Source organism: Palaemon carinicauda, chromosome 19 (assembly GCF_036898095.1).
Source record: "Palaemon carinicauda isolate YSFRI2023 chromosome 19, ASM3689809v2, whole genome shotgun sequence".
In the NCBI taxonomy this organism is placed as follows: domain Eukaryota; kingdom Metazoa; phylum Arthropoda; class Malacostraca; order Decapoda; family Palaemonidae; genus Palaemon; species Palaemon carinicauda.
This window is the reverse complement of record NC_090743.1, coordinates 27,752,481-27,764,980: the sequence shown is the minus strand read 5'-3', so window position 1 is coordinate 27,764,980 and position 12,500 is coordinate 27,752,481. Positions and strand designations below refer to the sequence as shown.

Sequence of the window (12,500 nt, the reverse complement as noted above, 5' to 3'; positions counted from 1 at the left end):
TTAGAGCAACTTTAGTCTCATACTATCCAAAGTTATGGAGAGAGAGAGAGAGAGAGAGAGAGAGAGAGAGAGAGAGAGAGAGAGAGAGAGGGAGAGAGAGAGAGAGAGAGAGTGAGTTGCAAGGATTTGCAGGTCTAAAAGATCTTTTTGTCCATGCGCGTAGACTCCATTTGCTCTTTGATGGAGCGATTTATTTTAAGCGTTTAGAGAGTTCTTATGATCTTTTCTAACGTACTCTTGAACTTTTTTACCGTGTTACTGTTTACTATGTCCGCTGGAAGTCTATTCCAAGTATTTGCTATTTTGTATGTAAAGAAATTGCCACATTGAGCGGTTTTGTATCTTTTCAATTCCAGTTTGTATCACATTGCAACCCTTCATCAGGACTGTATTAAGTTTTGGAAGTGATCCAAAACACGTGTCGACACCATACAATAAATGGAGAAAAGTAAACGTATTTCTCTTGTTATCCTGAAAACTATATGCAGGACATTCTGTGCGAAGAGAAACTGTCTTCGATTTTTGGACGCCACTAAGTCTCTCTCTCTCTCTCTCTCTCTCTCTCTCTCTCTCTCTCTCTCTCTCTCTCTCTCTCTCTCTCTGTATATATATATATATATATATATATATATATATATATATATATGTTTATATATATATATATTTATATATATATCATATATATATATATATATATATATATATTTATATATGTATGTATATATATATATATATATATATATATATATATATATATATACATATATATTTATATACACACATAAAGAATACCTTATAATAGACTATTCAATTATAGAGCCTATAATCTTTCAGTTAATCGAGCATTTTTCTTTTCAAACGGAATCATGGTGACTCGTTTTAGAAAAGAGATTTAACCTTGTTAGGAAGATGTTCGAATGTTAATTGGATATCAACTATTACATTACAGTCAAGTAAAGAAAGAATCATATTTATATGTAGCAAGTTTCTCTTATAATATCGGTATTTAAGACCTTTCTCAAATCCTTCGACGAGATGAAATGGAGTTATGGTTATTATTATTATTATTATTATTATTATTATTATTATTATTATTATTATTATTATTATTATTATTATTATTATTACTACTATCCAAACTACAACCCTAGTTGGAAAAGCAAGATGCTATAAGCCCAGGGGCTCCAACAGGGAAAATTAGGCCAGTGAGGAAAGGAAATGAGGAAATAAATAAATGAAGAGAACAAATTAACAATAAATCATTCTAAAAAAAGTAACAACGTCAAAACAGACATGTCATATATAAACTATTAACAACATCAAAAACAAATATGTCATAAATAAACTAAAAAAAGACTCATGTCCGCCTGGTCAACAAAAAAGCATTTGCCAACTTTGAACTTTTGAAGTTCTACTGATTAAACTACCCGATTAGGAAGATCATTCCACAACTTGGTCACAGCTGGAATAAAACTTCTAGAGTACTGCGTAGTATTGAGCCTCATGATGGAGAAGGCCTGGCTATTAGAATTGACTGCCTGCCTAGTATTACGAACAGGATAGAATTTTCCAGGGAGATCTGAATGTAAAGGATGGTCAGAGTTATGAAAAATTATATGCAACATGCATAATGAACTAATTGAACGACGGTGCCAGAGATTAATATCTCTAGATCTGGTTAATGCGTTGTAGTTTCGCTGGTCCCAGATGTGAATATTATTCGGGAACGATTTCTTCTTGAGCGAGACAAAAGGTTGGATTTAGTGACTGTTAAAAAATAAATATTTTAGCAGCTTCATTACCTCCGCCAACGAAGTTGGAAGGAAGTTAGGTTTTACCCCTTGTTTGTGGGTTTTTTGTTTGTGTGTTTGTTAGTGAAATGCTTCCTGGCCACAATTGTAGTCGTAGACTAGAGTAATGATTCTGTAGGGATTAATTGTTATGTACAAAGCCGGAAGGTCAGGGTCACGGTCAAGCAAAATGTCCAAATCACGTAATCAGCTATGAATTTGGACATCATTGTTACAAAGACTTCAAACTTAGTTCATATGTGAGTGTATGAAAATCCAGACCAATTAATAGATGTTAAGGTCAAAGGTCAATGTCAAGCAAAATGTCGAGAAATAACCTGCCGCGGTGGAGGTATGCGTATCATTGGTGGAGTTTAGTCACTTGGGCCTGTGAAGGTTTCTTCAATGCGAGGAATCTTCAATTTTACACGAATGACTTTGTCAACTTAATCGCTTGCATTGCTTCTGCTTCATAGAATGCCGTGTGAAACCCCAGTCAGGTTTGATAGAACCCACTGTGGCACTACCTAATCACTCGTGAAGGTGATTGGTAAGACAGTAAGTACCTCTGGATTTATTTGGCCGTGTATATTCCCAAGTGGTTGCTTATAAGTCCATCGAGCTACAACTTGGTACCAAAATATGCTGTGGTCAAGATAAATGATCATTTGTGTTAGTAATTTCAGATTTATAAACTTAATGAGATACTGGAAGGAGGAACTCTTTTTTTCAGCTGGAAATGGTGTTTGTATATATATATATATATATATATATATATATATATATATATATATATATATATATATATATATATATATATTTATATATATATATATATGTATATAAATATATACATACATATTTATATCCATATATATATTTATGTATATATATATATATGTATATATATATATATATATATATATATATATATATATATATATATATATATATATATATTAAATGTGCGTTTGTGCGAGTTTTTTTTTTTCATGTGGGTAAGATGTTAGGATAGTAAGCTCGCCCATAAGTGCCTTAAGGTGCCTTGTCCTCTTGGCAATATATATATATATATATATATATATATATTTATATATATATATATATATATATATATATATATATATATATATATATATATATATATATTATATATATGTATTAAATATATATGTATTATATATATATATATATATATATATATATATATATATATATATATATATATATATATATATATCTCCAATTTTATTCTGAATAGTATTTTATATAAGATCTAAACTAATAAGGTTTGAAACATATACTTAGTTATTTCTGGGTGGTTATAGTCACTGACATCCTACTTCTAAACTAATGGACCATCATTAATTTCAGAATCCCGACCAAGACATGCCTTTTAATCTAAGCAAATCTCAATGTAATTTTAGTTACGGATATATATATATATATATATATATATATATATATATATATATATATATATATATATATATATATATATATATATATGAATGTACATATACATAGGCAGGCTGATAATTAGGGAGATATATTATATCTGCTCAATATGAAGTGATTTCCCGTGACAGGGAGTGACTAGAGAAAGAGCCACTAATGCATGCGTTAAATTAAATGAATGGTTGTATGTGTGTGCTTCTCACTCTTCGTTTTTCTATTTCTATTAAAACAAATTTGTATCGGAAGTAATTGAAATGAATTGAATAGGTGAATGTTTATACAACAGACTTTGCAAACACCAGTAGAACTGCGTTTAAATAATACATTTAATATTTGAACTAGATTGATGTTTGTGCTTATTAATGGGAATACTCTTACGAGTGTAAATACAACAGGGATTGAACTGTTGTTTCGTGTACAAGTACTGTACTTGTGCAATTGCAGAATTTCATTAAATTTAAAGGCATCTAGGGGCTGAAATTGCAGCGATGCAATATAACCGTTAGTAGTAATGTCATTATTAGTTTAACGATGCATATATTTTAGATTAATTTATGGACATAAGTTTTAAAGGTCGCTCTTGAATGCCAGAGGCAAGGTACTGTGACAATGGTCTAGAGACTGACTATACAGACACACACACACACACACACATATATATATAGCCTATATATATGTGTGTGTGTATATATATATATATATATATATATATATATATATATATATATATATATATATATATATATATGTGTGTGTGTGTGTGTGTGTGTGTGTGTGTGTGTGTGTGTATGCGTGTGTGCTTGATCATAGCCCAAGAACCCTCTCCACTTAAGCTAGAACCATGGAGGGCCAGGAAATGGCTGCTGGTGACTGCACATAAACCTGTAGATTCCTCCAAAACCCACCATCCTAAGTTCACAAGGAGGATGAGGTAGCAGGCAATGCAAGGAAATATCGACCTTGAGCGGGTCTCGAACCCCAATCCAGCAGAACGCAGGGCAGGAACGTTTTCAATAGGCTACAAAAACCCTAAAAGGAATACTACTTAGATGAACGATAAAGATGGGAAGTAGAAAAGTTAAAGAAGTTGGGTAGCTTGCTGGGAGGAGGCCGAAAGACAAATCAATGCTGTTGGCTCCCAAAGTTAGCTAAGCTACAACCTTAGTTGGAAAAGCCGGATGCTATAAGCCCAAGGGCTTTAGCAGGGAAAAATAGCCGAGTGAGGAAAGAAAATAGATAAACTACAACAGAACTAATGACCATGTAAAATGAAATATATAAAGAACAGTAACAACATTAAAACCAACCTTTCATATATAAACTATAAAAAGCCTTGTGTCAGCCTGTTCACCGTAAAAACATTTGCTGCAAGTTTGAACTTTTGAAGTTCTACCGATTCAACTACCAGATTAGGAAGATCGTACTTCCTTCAGTGTTTTGTTCAATTCTTGATGGAAAATATTTTGTTTAAAACATGGTCAAATCACTTTTGAAAGCAAATTGTAAAAGGCATGTATCCTTTTAGAGGGATTCCAATGTTCTTAGAATACTGATTGCAAGTTACCCTTTTAAAAGTGTACCAACTTTCAGAGTAAAGTGTAAAACACTTTTAAAAGGGTACCAACTTTCAGAGTAGTGTGTAAAACGTGCCCAATTAAAGGGTATTTACTTTCTGAGTAGGGTACCAACTTAAAGAGTAGGGTGTAAAACGTACCCTTTGAAAGGGATATAAACTTTCAGAGTAGGGTGTAAAACGTACCCTTTGAAAGGGATATAAACTTTCAGAGTAGGGTGTAAAACGTACTCCTTAACTTTCAAAATAGGGTGTAAAACCTACCCTCTTGAATTATGGTGTAAAAGTTCTCTTTTAAATCATTACAATTAAATGTATATTGGTAATCATCAGGCACATTTAATCATTTTAGGACAATAAATGCAATTAAGGGTTTTAGTGGTCATAAAAACCAGCTCTCTAATTTGCAATTAGTTTGCACAATATGCCAAGAGAACGATGATATATTAATAGGGTTCTCTCTCTCTCTCTCTCTCTCTCTCTCTCTCTCTCTCTCTCTCTCTCTCTCTCTCTCTCTCTCTCTCTCTTTGTGTGTGTGTGTGTGTGTATTACATGCGTCACAATTTCATGGAGACAACAAACATTGCTATTTTGACGTACGATTGAATATATGCGGGCTTAGTAAAATAAATATATCTCTTTTTGATACTATTTAACAGATTATTTGATTTACGAAATTCCGAAAATTTAGCAGATTTAGATTATTACTTTATTAATACAAAGCTTTATGAAAGTGCACACAACAACTGAATAGTTTTGCTATTTTCATTCAAATACTAGAGTATTTTTGTCATCATGGTCGACTTAACTCCTATTTTTCGCTGTTTTCTTACTTTTTGAGTAAGAATTTTATTCAGGTCCTTGAATTTTAATAATGATTCATTTCTTTACTTCATTATTATCACCTCCTACTTCACGCTTCATAATCCTCAGCCATGTAGACCTGGATCTTCCAACTCTTCTAGTATCTTGTCGAACCCAATTAAATGTTTTATGAAGATTTCTTTTAGGTCTTTATTATTCCAAAATTATAATCTTGCTTTTAGTTTCAACATGTGCTTTTCATATTGAGGGATTAAATTACTTTCCCATTATAACAATTATGTCATCTTATACCTTCATTATCCGTAATTGCTAAATTCGTGTTTTTTTTTTTTTTTTTTTGCGAAACATTCACAATTGATTTAGTGATAAAGGATATCCATTAAGAGATGGATTGCATTTATTGCACTTGAAATACAGTAATTAATTGAGATGCATATTGCATATATTTTACTTCGTCCCTTCAAAAAAAGAAAAAAAAAACAATAATTAACTTAGAAGCATGGAGACATTTCTTTTTTAAGGGAATCTATATTATTATAGAGGGAGATTCACTTCTTCATTCTTTCTATTTAGAAGCGCACATGATGATCAGTATCAATTATTAACAATAATCTATCAAGATTTTTTTCTTTTTAAAATTAAAGCCTTTATTTTCATAAGGTTATTTATACAGTATACACAGTAACTTTACCCATGCCCATATAAAATTTCATTTTCCATTCATGAACTATGATCTGCGAAAGGTTGAATTGTTCGAGTCATCTGCAAAAAGTCAGAAGTCAAGTGCATAGAGAAAGGGCAATGGGATATTTCCTGTCCTATTCCCTGTCACTTTGATTAAGTTCCCTAGGAAGGTAACACATACAGAAAGTTGTCTTGATCAGGGGTTATTGGTCTGTATATCTCATGTACGTGGTGCGCTGTAGGGGTTACTAAATCATCTTTCCAGTGTCCATTCGGTCTATATCTGCACCTATTTTTAGCTCTATTCAGATCTTCTCCATTATGCTGTCCGGCGTCTTTTACCTCTTTATAGTGCTCCCCTTCTCTCCACCTTTGGCCTGGGTGGCCTCTCTGTCCCCAGTGCTTGATCATATGGCCTATGATTCCATAATACATATATCGGCACTTTAGGATAGAAATCCCAACTTTTGTTGGGTACACTGGAACATACCATTACAGGTGTACATGGCCGTCACATAGCAGAAGATGATAAAGATCTATACATTAGTACAATCGTGCATTACTTTCCAAATTGTGTTTTATTCCCATAAGTCCTTAAAAATCGGTGGTCCTATACATCCACTGTATGTTACCTAATCTCATGCAATGATGACCATTCAATAGGACACTTCGCTCTGAAGAAGCTTACCCTGTCACACCCAATTGGGCGGAGAGTTCTGAGTTTAGCCTTACCCACCCTAGCCTAGCAGTAAAGGTGTGGCAGAGCGCACTTCCTCAGAGCGAGGTGTGGCGGAAAGTTCTGCACCCAACTGTACCATCTATATCTGCTCAGATATCCTGGTTTTTATTTCGAACCTTCCTTTACTTTACTTTAAATATTTTATAAATACCTGTGACATATAACTCGGGCCTTAGCGTTATTTAAATCATCATGGAAACCCTACTTTTATTGACATTTAGTAAAATGATAAAATACTGATGGCAGTAATATGCTTATTTATTCTCAGTGCATTTATTAAAGAATTAAATAGATTATGTATTCACAGATATGTTTCAGGATTATTCCGTGAAGCTCAGCATCTAAAAAAGTAATCGGATTATTCTAGAAAACTGTTACCAGCTGCATTATAAAAATGGATTTCTTCATAATTATTTACATCACTAAATATTGAAATAACTTTTAAAAGGATAGTTTTTTTACCGGATTAGTAATATATCTGATTGCTGTTTCACTATGACATTGATGGCTTGATTACGTTTATCAAACGTGGAAGAAATTGCAGTAATATATATGATTTTTCTGCGTTCAAATGTTTCATTTGATATCCTGGCATAAAAGCTTTTATCGTGAATAGTAAGTGATTTTTAATCACGGGGTTATATGAGTTTAATTTCACTTCTTAATGCACGCAAACAAATTAGAAATATCCAGAATGCATACCTGACATCTATATATATATATATATATATATATATATATATATATATATATATATATATATATATATATATATATATATATATACATATATGTATATATAATATATATACTGTATATATATAAGATTATTTGTTGAACAGAAATTTATAAAATGTGCTCCATTTTCATTTACAACTTCGCCACGAACCTCACCAATCACAATTTTCATATATCTCTCTGGGATCTCATCTATTACACTCTTCAGGTCTTCATAGAATTCATCTTTCCTTTCTTCAGGGGAATCCTTTGTTGGTGCATAGCAAACTATAATACTCACATTGCACTGATTTGATTTAAACTTTTTAAGTAACACTACTATTTATTGCTCTCCTCTCAGTTAATGCTCATTTTGCTCTTGGTGTCATCATCATTCCTACCCCATCTCTTCCAACTCCATCTGTTCTTCCTGTGTATATATATATATATATATATATATATATATATATATATATATATATATATATATATATATATATTCATATATATACATATATATATGTATATATATATTTTTTTCCTCGATCTAAGGTTTCCTTATTACGTGTTAAGATATGCAAAATATATTTCATAAATTCATTCGCCACTTGCTGTAACTACCAAATTTGGTTCACGACTCTAACATTCCAATTATTAATTCTCAATTTTATCTAGTATATATAAACCGGGAGAATCTTGGCACCTCACTATACTGGGGACTTAGGGCCATTCTGTCATTTTCTCTTCCCATAGACTGGCTACATCCATAGATGATTCATTGGCTAGATTCATCAAAGGAAAGCCAGTTCCTTGTGATGCGTAGTGCCTTTCTAACTAAGCCAAGTTACCCCGGCTGGGCCATATTGATTCCAATAAGATCATCCGCCAGCCATCAGGAGTAGAAGCCAAAGAGGCATCTTGTCTATACCTCAAACCCAATCCGTCACCCAGCTGTCAGTGACTTCATCGAGGTTTAGGGGAGCATTTCCTCTCCACCCAAAGTTCTCGTTACGCCTCCAGGTTGCTCATTCGTTTATATAACTGCTGGTAAACATGGATTGCTTATTTATACCGCCTAGCATATTATAAATATTTACTCAAATTACATGATGCTCTTATCTTCAAATTCATTGCATGTATTTTTCTAAATGTATATACCTATCTTTATTTTCTTACTTTCATAATTAAGTAGTTCTAGAAAAATACTGTACACACTATACTTATATATGTGTATATATATATATATATATATATATATATATATATATGTGTGTGTGTGTGTATGTATATATATGTATATATATGTATATGTATATATATATATATATATATATATATATATATATATATATATATATATATATATATATATATATATATATATAGTTACAAAATGCCATAAGCACTTCTACAATATGAAAACCTCATTCCCTAAATTGCGTTTTGCCATTTACGTCCAGTATCACCTTCCCTCGCCATTGCACCGTAGAAATAATTTACCGTTTTCTGATCTTTGCGTTGGCCACACATTACTCTGATATATTAGAGCTGTCTTTGTTTTTCTCTTTTTATGATGCCAAACTGCGCTTTCCTTTTTGATCTAGGACGAGTAACAAAACACACAGGGGCATTTCTCCGACACCGAAAGGCAGCTATGGCAATACAATAGTAGAAGGTCTTAAATTTGAGAGAGAGAGAGAGAGAGAGAGAGAGAGAGAGAGAGAGAGAGAGAGAGAGAGAGAGAGAGAGAGAGAGAGAGAGATTGACATTTGAGTAATAAAGCAAAAGGCTTCGTTGTTAATCTGTCGTATAGGGGGGGACAGGAAACGAAATGGACGACGGAACATTCCAAAGTGAGAGAGAGAGAGAGAGAGAGAGAGAGAGAGAGAGAGAGAGAGAGAGAGAGAGAGAGAGAGAGAGAGATGTATTCTTTTGTATATATTTCGTCCAGGTTTGGCTTGGCTGTTGTATGTTTTTGCACATATAATATGTATCCCACTCTTGCATGGTTGCATGTACGAGTTGCTTTATGCACGTTTGGATAGCAAACGATCGTGAGAAAATGAAGTCTCCCTTCATATGAAGGACACTCCAAAATCAAATCATTGTTCTTTAGTCTTGGGTAGTGTCATAGCCTATGTACCATGGTGTTGCACTATCTTGGTGTAGAGGTCTCTTGCTGGAGGGTACACTTATGTACACTGTTCTATTTTTCCTTATTTCCTCTCCTCACTGAGCTATTTTCGCCTTTGGAACCCTTGTGCTTGTAGCATACTGCTTTTCCATCTAGGGTTTTAGCTTAGCTAGTAATTTCTAACATTTACTCTAATCCACTCCATGGCATAAATACTCCACCAAATTTCTTCTCTCCATATCATATTTCACTTTATCTCGCCATCTAAGCCACTATTCATGATGCTGTGTAATTCCACAAGCAGAATGTTGAAGTGAGCTCATTGGATATTCTCCTAATCTGGTTTCTTTGGCAATTGCCATAAGTAATTATGGTGGTTTCTGTATATAATAGTATTTAAAAATAGCAAATGTATATGAATCTGGATCGTGTTTCTCTTTATTGGATACCCGAATTTGTGTGTGTGTGTGTTTATTAGTAAACTGATGTGTAATGTGACGTTGTTTTGGTCATTTTACAACGTAGAAATAATATCTATATATGTTGAGAATAATGCAAGACCTTAGATTAAAAATAATATGACAGAAGAAAGGATTTTAATGCTTGATATTATACATATTTAGCTAAATATGGTAGACATTTACCTGGTACATAAGGACAAGAAAATGCTCAATTATTGTATTTAAATTTTTCTGTGAGTATGTGTATCTGTAAGTAGAAGTATATCATCTGTATGTTTTAAAATTTTGGGGATTCGTGATTATTGAATTTTATCTGGATTAATTAGCATTAGACAGAGTGATCATATCTGATTATCGCTGAAATCATTGAGCATTGATGCATAAATCTGATTTCTTTTTCATATCACGTTGTATAGACTAAATACCAAACAAACAACAAATGCCCTGAGGTCTAAGCTAAATCTATAAAATTAACTATATAAACACGTTTCAATCCTTGGTTGGTTATAAAGTAAATAGCTCACCTTAGCGTCGAATTGGTTGTAATGTTGAATGGGATTTCTGTAGTCGTCATGACTTATGGTTGTGTATATCCTCCTTCTCCAGTAATGTTAATTTCCGATGTCCACTTTTTCAGTTCGACGTTTCTAGGAAGACACTCTTCTTCACTCTGAAACAAGATAGAAATGTATTTTGATTAGTTGGGCCAGAATCCCTCCCGAAACGTATTTTATTCAGTTATATTTGAATTCCCCCTTCAAATAGGATTTGATTGGTTATAATTGAATTCCCTCAGAAATATATTTTTTGATTAGTTGTATCTGAATTCCATCCAGAAATATATTTTGATTAATTATATTTGAATTCCCCTTCAAATATATTTTGATTGATTATATTTGAATTCCCCCAGAAATATATTTTGATTAGTTATATCTGAATACCATCGAGAAATATATTTTTGGATTAGTTATATCTAATTTCCACCCCCATAAATATATTTTGAAATTAGATTTTGCCATTATTTTATTGATGATTGAAAGGTATATCTTTTTTGATAATTGATATTATTTTCATCAGTGCACAAATCATTACTTGATCCTTCATAAAGGACTCTAAAGGGTAAAGAAATTTAATCAATAATATCTTAATTATATCTAAATTTCACGCCCCCCCCAAAAAAAATTTATATCTAAATTTCACGGCCCCCCCCCCAAAAAAAAAAAAAATTAAAATCCAAAGATACAGTTGAGGTATTTCATTCATGTCTCAAAGTGAAACTTTTATATGGTATTTTAAGTGATTTTATGCCCATTCGTCCACATCAACATATCAACCTGAAAAGTACGTCAGCAACTGTCAATAAATCAACGGTTTTCATTGACATTTCATATTTGCCAAATCTTGCGGCGGGGTCAATAAGGCAGCTGTATATCCTATCTTATCTTTCTTTTTTAAGTCTTTATAGTTTATATGTGAAAGATCTAATTCAATATTGTTACTGTTCTTAAAATATTTTATTTTGAGTGTTCATTACTTCTCTTGTAGTTTATTTATTTCTTTGTTTCCATTCCTCACTGGGCTATTTTCCCTGCTGGAGACTTTAGGCTTTAGCATCTTGCTTTTCCAACTAGTGTTGTAGCTTAGGTTGTAATAATAATAATAATAATAATAATAATAATAATAATAATAATAATAATAATAATAATAATAATATTGACGTGCTACCTATGACCTGTGACGTCATGATACTGTAGGATGTCTTTGTGTAGCTCAGGTGAAAAATGCACTGGGCAGTTTCTCTCTCTCTCTCTCTCTCTCTCTCTCTCTCTCTCTCTCTCTCTCTCTCTCTCTCTCTCTCTCTCTCTCTCTCTCTCATTGAAAAATCTATAATTTATCAGTCCAGGAAGGAAGGGCTAGTGATAAATTATCTGTATGATTTCATTTCTTAAATTTCTTTTGGATATACATTTTTTCTTTATCCTTGAACTAAGAAGCGTTCTTTAGTAATTTTGTCATTTTTATTTTAAGAAAAGTAAAATTATATAATTTCTGTACAACATGTTTATCATTTTACGTGTATAAAATCAAGCGAGGGTATATTTTCTTAGTTTTGTCTTCG

At 32.4% G+C, this 12,500-nt stretch overlaps 1 protein-coding gene across 1 annotated transcript in view; it reads right to left on the bottom strand.

Moving 5' to 3' along the window:
- Positions 1 to 12,500, bottom strand: part of LOC137658540 (high-affinity choline transporter 1-like) — a 254,295-nt gene that overhangs the window by 90,116 nt on the left and 151,679 nt on the right. The window contains exon 2 of the mRNA XM_068393387.1: positions 10,906 to 11,051. Coding sequence (XP_068249488.1) covers positions 10,906 to 10,955 — 50 coding nt within the window. The 5' untranslated portion in view covers positions 10,956 to 11,051. The remainder of the gene's footprint in view (positions 1 to 10,905; positions 11,052 to 12,500) is intronic.